The following is a 14,717-nucleotide window of genomic DNA, read 5'->3' as shown; positions in this document are numbered from 1 at the left end:
TTTGCCTGTTGGGTGTGTTTCACGCACTTTATGCTCATATCGCACTGTGTATTATTTAACATATCTGCACTTACATCCGCCTCTCCCACACACACTCTGACAAACTGGGTTTTCGTCCCCAAACCACAGGAAGTCCATACAAGGTTATAGAAACCCTAATGAGGCTGAGGTGACAATCTAGTTTAAAAAAAAAAAGTTAGAAAAATTACAGTGGGCGCTTTTCTAATATTCTTATGCGGCTATTGAAAAAAATGTGTGGTCCGACAAAGGCACCCCAGGACTCCCCCCCCCCCCCCCCTCCAGCTACACCCCTGCTGGGTATGTACTCAGGCTGCCAGGGTTAGTGTGTGACCCCCCCCCCCCCCCTTTGAAAAATCCTAGCTACACCCCTGGTTAGGGGATTAGTATAGGTAAGTGTATGGGGCCGAATAAAATTAAGGATTAATTTCACGAGTGATTTCGAAGTTTTGAAAATTCCCCAAGTTACGAAGCAACGAGGGCAATTTCAAAACTTTGAAATCACGAGTGAAATTGATCCTTAATTTTACGAGGAACCATATGATTACTTGTTTATAATATATAGGGCCAAATTCATACTTCAGAAGCCATTCAAGTTCACAACATTTGTCATTCACGTTTTCTGAACCAATCAGGGTGCGAGACTATCTTGCACGTTTGAATCAGTTTCTAAAGCGTTCCTTGTTTTCACAAATCTCTCGCTTTTCCCTTTATGACTTTTCGTGATTCTTGAAAAGTAACATCTTTCAGGATTGATCCCGGATATTTCTCTTGTTTCAGATGCCAATCCAATGCTGCCTGCATTACTTTAAGAGAGTCTGGTTCGTAGTTTTCCCCATTTTCTTTCCTCACTTCTGCATAACACTGCGATAGCACCTTGTCTAACTCACAGCACTCATATGTCACTAGAGAGTCGTTTATTTGTCTTTCTGCGGCCCATTTCTTAAACACGGAAAGCCAAAAATTAATACTTTTTTTTTGGTATTTTCATTTTCGCTTGCAGCTTTCGATTGATTTATAATTTCTTCATCAAATATAGCGAAACGCGGCATTGCTGAGTCAGCAGAGTCAGCCATTTTGCTGACAAAATTTGCTAATTTTTTGCAAAATTTGGGTGGCACGGTGGTGTAGTAGTTAGCATGGTCGCCTCACAGCAAGAAGATTCTGGGTTCGAACCCAGCGGCTGGCGAGGGCCTTTCTGTGTGGCGTTTGCATGTTCTCCCCGTGTCTGCATGGATTTCCTCCGGGTGCTCCGGTTTCCCCCACAGTCCAAAGACATGTGGTTAGGTTAATATGGGACGGCCTTGAGTGAGGCACCTAACTCCCAACTGCTCCCCGGGCGCTGTTAGCATGGCTGCCCACTGCTGCTCATTGCTCATGTGTGTGTTCACTGCTTCAGATGGGTTAAATGCAGAGAGGAAATTTCACAAGTGTGTGATGAATAAAGTTGTGGTTTCTTTCTTTAATTTTTGTAACTGTAACCAAGCAACGAACTAGCCAATAGCATTTCAGAAATATGGCCCCGTGTTAAGGGGAAAAAAAAAGCCCTCCTTGATTGACCAATCAGAATTGAGTAATTTGGCCCTGTGTATTATAATTCAATATAACACTAAATAGACAGGGGCGGCACAGTGGTGTAGTGGTTAGCGCTGTCGCCTCACAGCAAGAAGGTCCGGGTTCGAGCCCCGTGGCCGGCGAGGGCCTTTCTGTGTGGAGTTTGCATGTTCTCCCCGTGTCCGTGTGGGTTTCCTCCGGGTGCTCCGGTTTCCCCCACAGTCCAAAGACATGCAGGTTAGGTTAACTGGTGACTCTAAATTGACCGTAGGTGTGAATGGTTGTCTGTGTCTATTGCCCCTTTTCCACCAAAGCAGTTCCAGGGCTGGTTCGGGGCCAGTGCTTAGTTTGGAACCGGGTTTTCTGTTTCCACTGACAAAGAACTGGCTCTGGGGCCAGAAAAACCGGTTCCAGGCTAGCACCAACTCTCTGCTGGGCCAGAGGAAAGAACCGCTTACATCAGCGGGGGGGCGGAGTTGTTAAGACCAACAACAATTGCAAGACCGCGAAAGGTCGCCATTTTTAAGCGCCGAGAAGCAGCAGGTGTACAAACGCGAAGTAATCCATTATTGTTGTTGTTGTTTTTGTTGCTTCGATGTTCGCGGCAAGGTTTATGCAAACGCAGCGACGTAAGTGACATATACAGCGACGTAACTGACGTATACAGCGACGTAACTGAAGTATACAGCGACGTAATGACGTGGCTCCCCTTAGCACCCCGAGCTATGGAAAAGCAAACTGGTTCTCAGCTGGCTCGCAAGTTGAACGAGTTGTGAACCAGCACCAGCACTGGCCCCGAACCAGCCTTGGAACTGATTTGGTGGAAAAGGGGTATACGTGTCAGCCCTGTGATGACCTGGCGACTTGTCCAGGGTGTACCCCGCGCCTCGCCCTGTAGAACAGGATAAAGCAGCTAGAGATAATGAGATGAAATGAGACTAAATAGGGCGGCACGGTGGTGCAGTGGTTAGCGCTGTCGCCTCACAGCAAGAAGGTCCGGGTTTGAGCCCCGTGGCCGGCGAGGGCCTTTCTGTGCGGAGTTTGCATGTTCTCCCCGTGTCCGCGTGGGTTTCCTCCGGGTGCTCCGGTTTCCCCCACAGTCCAAAGACATGCAGGTTAGGTTAACTGGTGACTCTAAATTGACCGTAGGTGTGAATGTGAGTGTGAATGGTTGTCTGTGTCTACAGTATGTGTTGGCCCTGTGATGACCTGGCGACTTGTCCAGGGTGTACCCCGCCTCTCACCCATAGTCAGCTGGGATAGGCTCCAGCTTGCCTGCGACCCTGTAGAACAGGATAAAGCGGCTAGAGATAATGAGATGAAATGAGACTAAATAGGGCGGCACGGTGGTGCAGTGGTTAGCGCTGTCGCCTCACAGCATGAAGGTCCGGGTTCGAGCCCCGTGGCCGGCGAGGGCCTTTCTGTGCGGAGTTTGCATGTTGTCCGCGTGGGTTTCCTCCGCGTGCTCCGGTTTCCCCCACAGTCCAAAGACATGCAGGTTAGGTTAACTGGTGACTCTAAATTGACCGTAGGTGTGAATGTGAGTGTGAATGGTTGTCTGTGTGTCAGCCCTGCGATGACCTGGCGACTTGTCCAGGGTGTACCCCGCCTTTCGCCCGTAGAACAGGATAAAGCGGCTAGACATAATGAGATGAGATGAGATGAGATGAGACTAAATAGACAACAAAATGAAAAGCAGGGAGCCCCGTGTAGTGTCCAGAGCAGTGACGTTTGTTTTCCGACAATCTGTGCCAACGGAGACGGGTTAAACGATTTTTAAGCAGCGTTAACTTATTAGGGAAAGTAAATAATAAAGAGATGAGAACAGGATGCTAATCCCTGTCAGCACGCACTGTAATCTTACACTGTATTTGCGCTTCTTTGCATGGTTTGTGGTTATTGTGGCGTTGCCGGCGGTCCCCGGTCTCCCCCCGCCGTGCTGGAATGGTACAGTCCGCTGAGCGGTGTGGAGCAGGAATCTGAGGAGAACCCGAGCAGAGCTGCGATGCGTCCAAGGCGCTGACGTGAACATCCGAACAGAAGATAGATTACAACAAGGAAATGAACAACTTAAAAGTTTCTGGACGCATATCACCGCTGCACGGCGTCTAAAACCTGAACATTTTACATCCTGGAGGTGAATTCTGTCCAGCCCGAGACGAGCAGACTGTTGGGAATTGAACTTTTTTTTTTTTTTTTGGCTTGAATGCAGGAATGAGGTGGAAGCTCACACACAGGAGAGGCTTGACGGCGGGGCTTTGAGGAGCTCCTTATGCGCTGTGCATGCCGTTTTCGGCGTCTTTGTGTGACCAAAAGAAGTGGAAGGAATGAAAGTAAGTGTTGAGTGGGATTTCAAGTAAACACAGGACGGTGTAGGTTTGAGACTTGGGGTAGTTTTGAGCGCTACTTTTCCTGACTCCGGTGTGAAGGCGGGCAGAAATGCGTGCAGGAAGCTCGCTGCGTGTGAAGGAGAACCAGGCCAAGCGGCGCGTCTCCACTCCGTGTCTGGTGCTCTTCCTGACATGTTTCGGCGCTGCTGGCTCTCTGGAATGCCCTCACAAATGCGTGTGCACTGACACAAAAGTCAATTGCAACCATCAGAACTTCACATCCATCCCACAGCCAATCCCAGCCACCACTACGACCCTTCTCGTCACTGGGAACGAGATATCCCAGCTCACTGAGGACTCCTTTCCTGTTCGTCTGGACTATTTAACATATCTTAATCTGTCTGAGAACCAAATAGAACACGTGGACCCTGGGGTGTTTACCAACTTGCCAAGGCTGCGTTTGCTTGACCTGAGCGACAACAGAATCCTGCGTTTTAGCTCTGGTGCTTTTCCAGAGAACAACGTCCTCCAGGTCTTAAACCTGACCAGATCGTTGTACAATTTCTCCTTTGCTGATGCTGTTTATAACCTTTCCAAGTGTGCTCTTCCGAAACTTTCCGTTCTCAGGTTGGCAAGCAACGACCTCGTTGTCCTTCCAGATGACATGTTCGCCAGCTTGTCTAACCTCACGACCTTGGACCTAAGAAACAATTCGATAGTTTCGATTAAGAACGTGACTTTCCGAAACCAAGCGCTTGTTAGTTTGGACCTGCGGAACAATGCTCTGAAAGAGCTGTCTAATGGGACGTTAAAGGAGTTCAGTCAGATACCTGGACTTCGGCTGTATCTGCTGGGAAACCAGTGGGTTTGTGATTGCAACATTGAGGACATGGTGATGTGGTTACAGAGCACAGATATTGCCGTGGACAAGCAGAACATGACCTGCGCTCATCCTGACCAGTTGAGAACCAATCAGCTTTTGCAGTTGAAGCAGTCTGAGCTGCAGTGCACCTACTCTGGAAACATGGAGGTTGCCTTGGAGACCTCGTATGTGTTTCTGGGTATGGTGTTGGCCCTCATTGGGGTCATATTCCTGCTAGTCCTTTACCTGAACAGAAAAGGCATCAAGAGATGGATATATAATATCCGTGATGCATGCAGGGACCACATGGAGGGCTACCATTACAGGTATGAGATCAACTCGGATCCACGCCTGGCCAACCTCAGTCTTAACTCCGATGTGTAAGGAGGTGTAAGGTGTGGTGCTTGGCCGGAGATGGGGGGAAAACTGTTTCCCACAATTACGCACAGTGACTCAGCTCTATTTGAATAACTATTTGCATAGTTTTCACAAGCTTATACCGTAATATGCAGTTTGCCATGCCGGATAGATTAATTGGCATCTGCTGCGGTACATGCCGCATGCTATGTTATTGCTGTGTCTTGTTTAGATGTTGTTCAATGCTTGCATGAATCAAGAACTCATAAAGGTTCATAAGTGCTTCTTTCTTGTAAAAGAAATCTACATATTATATTTTGGGACAGCGTGGAGTGTGATGCAAGGATCTCTCTAACGGATACAAGTTGTGCATATTATCTTGCTTGAAATTTGACTGAAATTAAGAATTATACATGTCTTAAATCTCATTAATGCTTGACTTTTCCCCTTGAATAATAATTTACCATGTTTGCATGTGTTTCTGTACATTTTCAGTAGTTATAATATCATAATACTCATATATAATTATCCCACTTGTCCATTTTTATATTCAAATTTGTTCCATGGACATGGCTCAATTTTTCTTATGAATATGTTCTGCTGAATAAAAAGGACTTGCGTTGATCCTTCATCTCCCAACCGGTGCTTTGAACTCCAGAGAGGAATCCAAAGCTGCTGGAACAGAAACCAGGATTAGGCATATACTCACACACACACACACACACACACACACACACACACACACACACACACACACACAGAGAAACAGATACATATGTACACATACACGAATATCAATTCTAATTCACTATTATGTGATATTATATTATAAATAGCTATCATCTTGTGGCATATTTGTAATTGGTTGTTTTCATGTTGTACGCTGTATATTAATACTCTGATGTCTATAGATAGAAGGCCTGTGATATAACTACAGACCTATAATTTAATAAGACATGCTACCCGAATAATATTTGGCCATTACCAGAGCAGGTAGACACCATGGAACTGGAGCTGTTTCCTGAAATACACGTAATTGCCAGCATTTACTGGTGTTTTATTTACAATGTCTATATATATATTTTCAGCATCTCTGTAACAGCTTTTGTTTAGGCATTGGGGTAAGAGAAGATGTGTTTGAAAAACAGTCCTTGAGGGGTTTGGCCAAACACTGAAGGGGAAGCAAGAAATTTTCAGCTTATTTCCACATTTTTGTTAACGTCCTGGAAGTGGATATATTAGTAAGACATACTGTTGCACAGCTCATATTTCAGTCACGATTCAGATAGAGAATTAATTTTTATCAGCATGGACCACTATATTTTTTTTTTCTGTTGAAATACTGACAGAGTAGTAAGGCCTAGTGGATTAATTATACATTATTTATTGGACGTGAGGTTCACCAGTATTAATTTTACATTTAAAGTTTCTATTTTACATTTGCAATCCTGCCAATAATTTTTATTTCCACCACAATATACCATTCCAAAACTAGATTCACAATTTATATGCTCCTAAAAGTCTGTTAAAACTGATATTGTGTATACTGATCCTGTAGTTTATAAAAGTCACTTGTTAGTTTGGACCTGCGGAACAATGCTCTGAAAGAGCTGTCTAATGGGACGTTAAAAGAGTTCAACCAGATACCTGGACTTCGGCTGTATCTGCTGGGAAACCAGTGGGTTTGTGATTGCAACATTGAGGACATGGTGATGTGGTTACAGAGCACAGATATTGTCGTGGACAAGCAGAACATGACCTGCGCTCATCCTGACCAGTTGAGAACCAATCAGCTTTTGCAGTTGAAGCAGTCTGAGCTGCAGTGCACCTACTCTGGAAACATGGAGGTTGCCTTGGAGACCTCGTATGTGTTTCTGGGTATGGTGTTGGCCCTCATTGGGGTCATATTCCTGCTAGTCCTTTACCTGAACAGAAAAGGCATCAAGAGATGGATGTATAATATCCGTGATGCATGCAGGGACCACATGGAGGGCTACCATTACAGGTATGAGATCAACTCGGATCCACGCCTGGCCAACCTCAGTCTTAACTCCGATGTGTAAGGAGGTGTAAGGTGTGGTGCTTGGCCGGAGATGGGGGGAAAACTGTTTCCCACAATTACGCACAGTGACTCAGCTCTATTTGAATAACTATTTGCGTAGTTTTCACAAGCTTATACCGTAATATGCAGTTTGCCATGCCGGATAGATTAATTGGCATCTGCTGCGGTACATGCCGCATGCTATGTTATTGCTGTGTCTTGTTTAGATGTTGTTCAATGCTTGCATGAATCAAGAACTCATAAAGGTTCATAAGTGCTTCTTTCTTGTAAAAGAAATCTACATATTATATTGTGGGACAGCGTGGAGTGTGATGCAAGGATCTCTCTAATGGATACAAGTTGTGCATATTATCTTGCTTGAAATTTGACTGAAATTATTTTTCAGTCAATTGATGTGATGAATTTACAGGATTAGTATACACAATTTTAGTTTTTCCAGACTTTTTGGAACATATAAATTGTGACTCTAGTTTTGGAATGGTGTACTGTGGTTTAAATAAAATTATTGGCAGGATTGCAAATTTAAAATACATATTTTAAATGTAAAATTAAAATCGGTGAACCTCAAGTCCAGTAAATAATGTATAATTTATCCAATAAGCTTTACCACTCTGTGAGTATTTTAATAGAAAAAAATAGTCGTGCATGTTGATAAAAATTGATGTGGTTTTATAAAAAAAAAATCACACAAATATAACATTTGGGTGACATTTTTTGTACAGTAAAACATACCAGTAAAGGATGTGTAATTAAATAAAATTAATTAGGTTTTGCTATGATCAAGAGCTTACATCAAGGGTGCTCTTTTAATAACAATTTATTTTCATCTAATTTTGTCAAGTAAATTTAGCCAGTTATGTCATCTCATAAATGCATAAAGTAAGAATAAGGGTGACTGCCCTTGACTGCGACTTGATACAATCTACAAGGCAAAATCAGACAAACGGAGTAAAACGTAATGTATTTGTGTAAAGAGTGTTCTCAAAGGAGCTACTGTACATCAGTAATAATACAGGAAAGACAAAGGGGAGAACACACAAATATCTTGGTCCTTAATTGCTCCTATTCTACGCTCTTTAGTGGTGCACTGAAATGTTTATGTGACACTTTTAACTAAAGATAACAATTCATTCTTTGTCAGTGCTTAGTGATGATTAATACTTGATGAGTCCTTCTTTGTCTGCTGGATTGTTTGGACGGTGTAGATTAGGACCACATGTCAAGTTTAAATGTAATGACTAATGGGAAAGTTTGGCATTACTTTGGTCGAAAAGTATTTGGGGAAAAAAGATCTATGGTTATTCACACTGAGTCAGACCTCTTTCTTACATGTTTTGTGGTCTGAACTGGTTGCAAGGAGACTCTCATATCTCCTGTAAAGTTGGTGAAACTGTAACAGTAACACAACCTTCTCTAGTGCTAATGTCGCTTCTTTCTTCAGTGAAACATCTGTTGGAGAGCACTGCCTCCTTTCACATGCTGAAAATGAGTGACATTCACAGATTATAGAAATGCTGTTTTGAAGCTTGTCCCTGGAGCCACATTCACTAACAACCAGTAAATAAGGTCATCTGTATAAGCTGACAGTTACGGCCCTTGATCTTATTCTTTGAAGAATGTCCTAATGCTTGTTAAAGCTTGACTCCTCGTTCTGTCCTAAAAATGTCGTGATGCTATTATGTTAGCATGTGTTTATGGATTTCTGCATTGGAATTGATATTTAAATATTCACATTTCATCTTTGATAATTATTCAATTTCCCTGGGAATACATACAAACTCTGTCTTTCAGCATTTTTAGTTCTTTTACATGTCTTGTCAAAGCTTTTTTGACTTATTACTGAAAAACCTTTCATTTACTATCTATCTATCTATCTATCTATCTATCTATCTATCTATCTATCTATCTATCTATCTATCTATCTATCTATCTATCTATCTATCTATCTATCCTTTGTTTTTAAACTCCACTTTTAGTCTCCTTCTGAAATAATGATCTGTTATTTTGTTGTTTGATTTGCTAAGTGAGAGTAAAGCCAGGTTGATTATTTAAAACTGGTGATTATATTACACAGTGGTTTATTGTGCTGAGTGTAACAGAGCAGCTGATGACCCCTCGAGGATGGATCACTCCTTCCCAAGAGGCGAGAACCTGGGCTTCCCTCTCGAGGGGCCTTGCAGGTGCTCACTATCTCCTGTTTCTACCGCAACCATTTCGACCCTGCTGTACTAGCTGTGTGGCAAGAGACCCACGGTAGACATTTAGTAACAAGTTGGAACAGCGTAACGTGGCCATGCCTGCCTGAGCACAGGTGTAATTAGAGGGTGAACAATACAGCATTGTGTGGGTGAGATAGAAGTGCTGTGGAAGACACTAGAGACTTCAGTCTCATTATAATACCTATTAAAATTCCAAATAGATGAAATAATCCTTTCAGCTGTACAATCAGTTTAAATAAATGTGTGATATATAATATGACACACACAGTGGTGCTTGAAAGTTCATGAACCCTTTAGAATTTTCTATATTTCTGCATAAATATGACCTAAAACATCATCAGATTTTCACACAAATCCTAAAAGTAGATAAAGAGAACCCAGTTCAACAAATGAGACAAAAATATTATACTTGGCCATTTATTTATTGAGGAAAATGATCCAATATTACATATCTGTGAGTGGCAAAAGTATGTGAACCTCTAGGATTAGCAGTTAATTTGAAGGTGAAATTAGAGTCAGGTGTTTTCAATCAATGGGATGACAATCAGGTGTGAGTGGGCACCCTGTTTTATTTAAAGAACAGGGATCTATCAAAGTCTGATCTTCACAACACATGTTTGTGGAAGTGTATCATGGCACGAACAAAGGAGATTTCTGAGGACCTCAGAAAAAGCATTGTTGATGCTCATCAGGCTGGAAAAGGTTACAAAACCATCTCTAAAGAGTTTGGACTCCACCAATCCACAGTCAGACAGATTGTGTACAAATGGAGGACATTTAACACCATTGTTACCCTCCCCAGGAGTGGTCGACCAACAAAGATCACTCCAAGAGCAAGGCGTGTAATAGTCAGCGAGGTCACAAAGGACGCCAGGGTAACTTCTAAGCAACTGAAGGCCTCTCTCACATTGGCTAATCATGAGTTCATGAGTCCACCATCAGGAGAACACTGAACAACAATGGTGTGCATGGCAGGGTTGCAAGGAGAAAGCCACTGCTCTTCAAAAAGAACATTGCTGCTCGTCTGCAGTTTGCTAAAGATCACGTGGACAAGCCAGAAGGCTATTGGAAAAATGTTTTGTGGATGGATGAGACCAAAATATAGCTTTTTGGTTTAAATGAGAAGCGTTATGTTTGGAGAAAGGAAAACACTACATTCCAGCATAAGAACCTTATCCCATCTGTGAAACATGGTGGTGGTAGTATCATGGTTTGTACCTGTTTTGCTGCATCTGGGCCAGGACTGCTTGCCATCATTGATGGAACAATGAATTCTGAATTATACCAGCGAATTCTGAAGGAAAAAATATCAGGACATCTGTCCATGAACTGAATCTCAAGAGAAGGTGGGTCATGCAGCAAGACAACGACCCAAAGCACACAAGTCATTCTACCAAAGAATGGTCAAAGAAGAATAAAGTTAATGTTTTGGAATGGCCAAGTGAAAGTCCTGAAATTAATCCAATCGAAATGTTGTGGACAGACCTGAAGCGAGCAGTTCATGTGAGGAAACCCACTAACATCCCAGAGTTGAAACTGTTCTGTAAAGAGGAACGGGCTAAAATTCCTCCAAACCAGTGTGCACACTGCAAAAAATTGAAAACTGAATTTGAGGAGAAAATTACTTAATACTAGTGAAGTTATCTTGCTGCATGGACAGATATTTTTACTCGATAAGACATCTTAGAATAAGCTGGTTGCAATCTAGAACTAGGTTTAATAATCTCAGAATTGGTGTCTTGTATTCTTCTAATAGGAAATGCGAGATCGTTTCAACTATTTCCAAGATATTTTCACTTGCTAAGATATCATTTTTTGCAGTGCAGGACTGATCAACAGTTACCGGAAACGTTTAGTTGCAGTTATTGCTGCACAAGGGGGTCACACCAGATACTGAAAGCAAAGGTTCACATACTTTTGCCACTCACAGATATGTAATATTGGATCATTTTCCTCAATAAATAAATGACCAAGTATAATATTTTTGTCTCATTTGTTTAACTGGGTTCTTTTTATCTACTTTTAGGACTTGTTTGAAAATCCGATGATGTTTTAGACCATATTTATGCAGAAATATAGAACATTCTAAAGGGTTCACAAACTTTCAAACACCATTGTGTGTGTGCGCGTGCTTCATTATATATATAGTATATATAATGCTTTAAATAGCTGCTTTTTGCTGAGTTTTTTTTTCCAGCACAATACTGTAAGGTGAGTAAATGTTGATGGTGGCTGAGGTATGTCCACACTGCATGATATCAAAAATGTTGTACATTATGTTCAAGCATATTCATTATATTCAAAAAGTATAATTGACAGTAGCCCAAACTAAGTCATTTCAAATATTTTCTAATGGGGGTGCCGTGGCTCAGTCGACTAAGGTGCCAGACCATAAATCCGGGGACCCGGGTTCGATCTCGACCCGAGGTCATTTCCCGATCCCTCCCCGAGGTCATTTCCCGATCCCTCCCCGTCTCTCTCTCCAGCTCATTTCCTGTCTCTACACTGTCCTATCCAATAAAGGTGAAAAAAGCCCAAAAAAGATCTTTAAAAAAAATGTTTAATAATAATATTTCTCTCACAAACATGGTGTAAAATGATTGAGACATTTAAAAAATGTAAAGAAATTGCATAAAGTTAAAGTTGCTTTTGCCTATTTATTACTGACGGCCTACAGCAACCCTATTTTTACCTTTTCCCATTGGTAGTTACATAAGATGCACCTGCACAGTGGATAAAAAAACAATCAAGCTCAACCAGGACTATTAAAAATTGCCAAGAAAAGGGAGCAGGAGCATGTTGCCGCTGTACTGTGAGGAAGCGGTTGAGGGAGGGAAAGAAGAACCCAAGATCACAGTTTCAGTACTGCACAATTTAGTTGTTTCTATGTGGGTTATCTAGTTGCAAATCTTTTCGGCCATACACACTGTGGACATGACAAAAAGGGGGCTACATACAAGGAAAAACTCCCGTGTCCCCTCTACAATACCGAGGCTGGTGGCCCAGGGAATCCTGGTTGCATCTGTCAGCAGGTTCAAACTTGGCCAAAGATGAATCTTTCATGAAGCTAATAACCACAAAAATGCAACCAAACCAACCTGAGAATATCAAAGAGCTTGAAATGTTCTGCATGGAGTCGACCAAGATTCATTGACAAGTGTCGATACGTATGATGAGAGGCCTTATGCTGTAATTCTCTCTCGGGGTTCCTTCACCAAATATTGTGTGTGTAATAATTTTGATATAAAGGTTTTTTTTTGTTTGTTTGTTTTTACAGGGCCTTTAGTCCATCCATCCATTATCTGTAGCCGCTTATGCTGTTCTACAGGGTCGCAGGCAAGCTGGAGCCTATCCCAGCTGACTATGGGTGAGAGGCGGGGTACACCCTGGACAAATCGCCAGGTCATCACAGGGCTGACAGAGACAAACAACTCACACTCACACTCACATTCACACCTACAGTCAATTTAGAGTCACCAATTAGCCTAACCTGCATGTCTTTGGACTGTGGGGGAAACCGGAGCACCCGGAGGAAACCCACACGGACACGGGGAGAACATGCAAACTCCACACAGAAAGGCCCTCGCCGGCCACTGGGCTCAAACCCAGGACCACCTTCCTGTGAGGCGACAGCGCTGACCACTACACCACTGTGTCGCCCCTGGGCCTTTAGTCATATAGTTTTATTCATTTATTTCATTCACTTACCCTCTCTTCTAACTGAAAGGTTAAGGAGTAAAATTGATCATGAGACAGAAGTTATTTGAGACTTAATTGTTATTGTTCATTTACCAATCTTGTCTTGGTTATGGTTTTGAAACCATGTACAAATCTTCTAACACTTCTCTGGTGCAAGGGATTGAGGCTTGTTATTATGTTACCAGTGATTTTTCATTTCTCTCTCCCTCTGCAAGGCCATGAAAACTCTGAGCAAAATGGCCAAGGACATAAGAAGAATAACCTTCAAACAAGACAGCTAGAATGGGTCCCATAAATGAACTGGGTGTAAGTGATAGGAGTAAGTCTAATATTAATATGAAAAGAGCCACTCTTTAAAACAAACAAATACAATTACTGACCAAGATTGTCACTTACACAAGGCAGACCCTTCCCTCCAGTATACCTCTACCATGCGTGTGTATTGTGGCTCTCTCAGTGGGAGAGCCTCATTTTACCTAATTTGGATTTATGATCCGACACATTAGTGTGCTATTTCTTTCTTCCCCGCTGAGCTTTATTAAACAAGTATCCAAAGAAATGAAGACAGATTTGAAATGACATCATTGCCACTTCAGCAGGGAACACTTTCCCAGCCTCCACTGGGATGAAACAAGCAGGAAATGTGAAAAGTACTACCTGTGATAATGAGCAGTGTGCCTCATTCATACAGATAAATGCCATTTTAAGACACCTAAAATATAAGATATATGCTAATATACTTCTATAACACCATGCGTCATTTCTTAGCTTAGCCTTTTTCCCCATTGCAAGTATCTTGAAGAAGAAGAAGACCAGTTTGTCAGAAACTACTACTACAGCAGTTTGTCACAAACTACTACCTCACTTTCAAACTGAGCTCTACATAGTTATTGATCCTTTGTTCAGGATCAATAACTTTAAGGTTCTGTTGTAGTTTGGTGCACATAACAATGCTACTTGCAGTGTTAATGATCTCCTTCAGTACACTGTTAGAGGTGACTGGAAAAAGTCCACTGCCTTCTTAGTGTGAGACATAGATCAACTTTCCTGTAGAGCTTGACTTCCATTGTGTGATAACTGCTAACTGATAGCACAGAGGCAAACAGCCTGTGCTTTAAGTCAGTCTTGTCAAGACTGACAAGACTGGTAACCATAATAGTGTGTCTGTTCCATTTGCTCACCATCTAACTGACACTTGGCTGTAAACTTCTGGTTAGTTGCCCAATAAAGATAGTGTTGTGACTGCTGAGCTGGAGTAATATTACACCAGTAATATCTAAGAGTCTAACCATGAACACTGACCATCACAATTACCATGATTCATTCATTCATAGTGTTTTTAGTACTCTGGGAATTGACCACATTTTTACTTGGTCTTGTCTCAGTCTCAGACATACAGGACTCATAATTTTATTTCAAAACTGGTCAAGACCATAACTGTGGGGATATCACTAAATTGCCTGTGCAGTGTCTGATTTCTTTGTTAACATCATTACTGTGATTGGATGTAAAACTTCCTGCTTCAAATGCAACCAATAATGTAACTCACTGCCAATTTGAAATTCTTGTTACTGTTAATAGCTGTCACCCTCTGGTTTGCATGTTTCACATTTTAT

The 14,717-nt window shown here is 42.1% G+C and overlaps 2 protein-coding genes across 2 annotated transcripts; both read left to right on the top strand.

Annotated features, from left to right (window-relative positions):
* The first annotated feature begins 3,551 nt into the window (after positions 1–3,551).
* On the top strand, positions 3,552–5,983 carry LOC132886115 (trophoblast glycoprotein-like). Its single transcript, XM_060920673.1, has one exon. It carries the CDS (start codon positions 4,012–4,014, stop codon positions 5,146–5,148), a length of 1,137 nt encoding a protein of 378 aa, XP_060776656.1. The 5' UTR covers positions 3,552–4,011; the 3' UTR covers positions 5,149–5,983.
* A 694-nt stretch (positions 5,984–6,677) lies between these two features.
* On the top strand, positions 6,678–7,458 carry LOC132886113 (trophoblast glycoprotein-like). Its single transcript, XM_060920672.1, has one exon. It carries the CDS (start codon positions 6,828–6,830, stop codon positions 7,182–7,184), a length of 357 nt encoding a protein of 118 aa, XP_060776655.1. The 5' UTR covers positions 6,678–6,827; the 3' UTR covers positions 7,185–7,458.
* Positions 7,459–14,717: the final 7,259 nt, after the last annotated feature.

The sequence above is a fragment of the Neoarius graeffei genome, chromosome 5, assembly GCF_027579695.1.
Source record: "Neoarius graeffei isolate fNeoGra1 chromosome 5, fNeoGra1.pri, whole genome shotgun sequence".
Lineage (NCBI taxonomy): Eukaryota > Metazoa > Chordata > Actinopteri > Siluriformes > Ariidae > Neoarius > Neoarius graeffei.
Note: the sequence above shows the minus strand (reverse complement) of the source record. Positions and strands in the feature narration are given on the sequence as shown.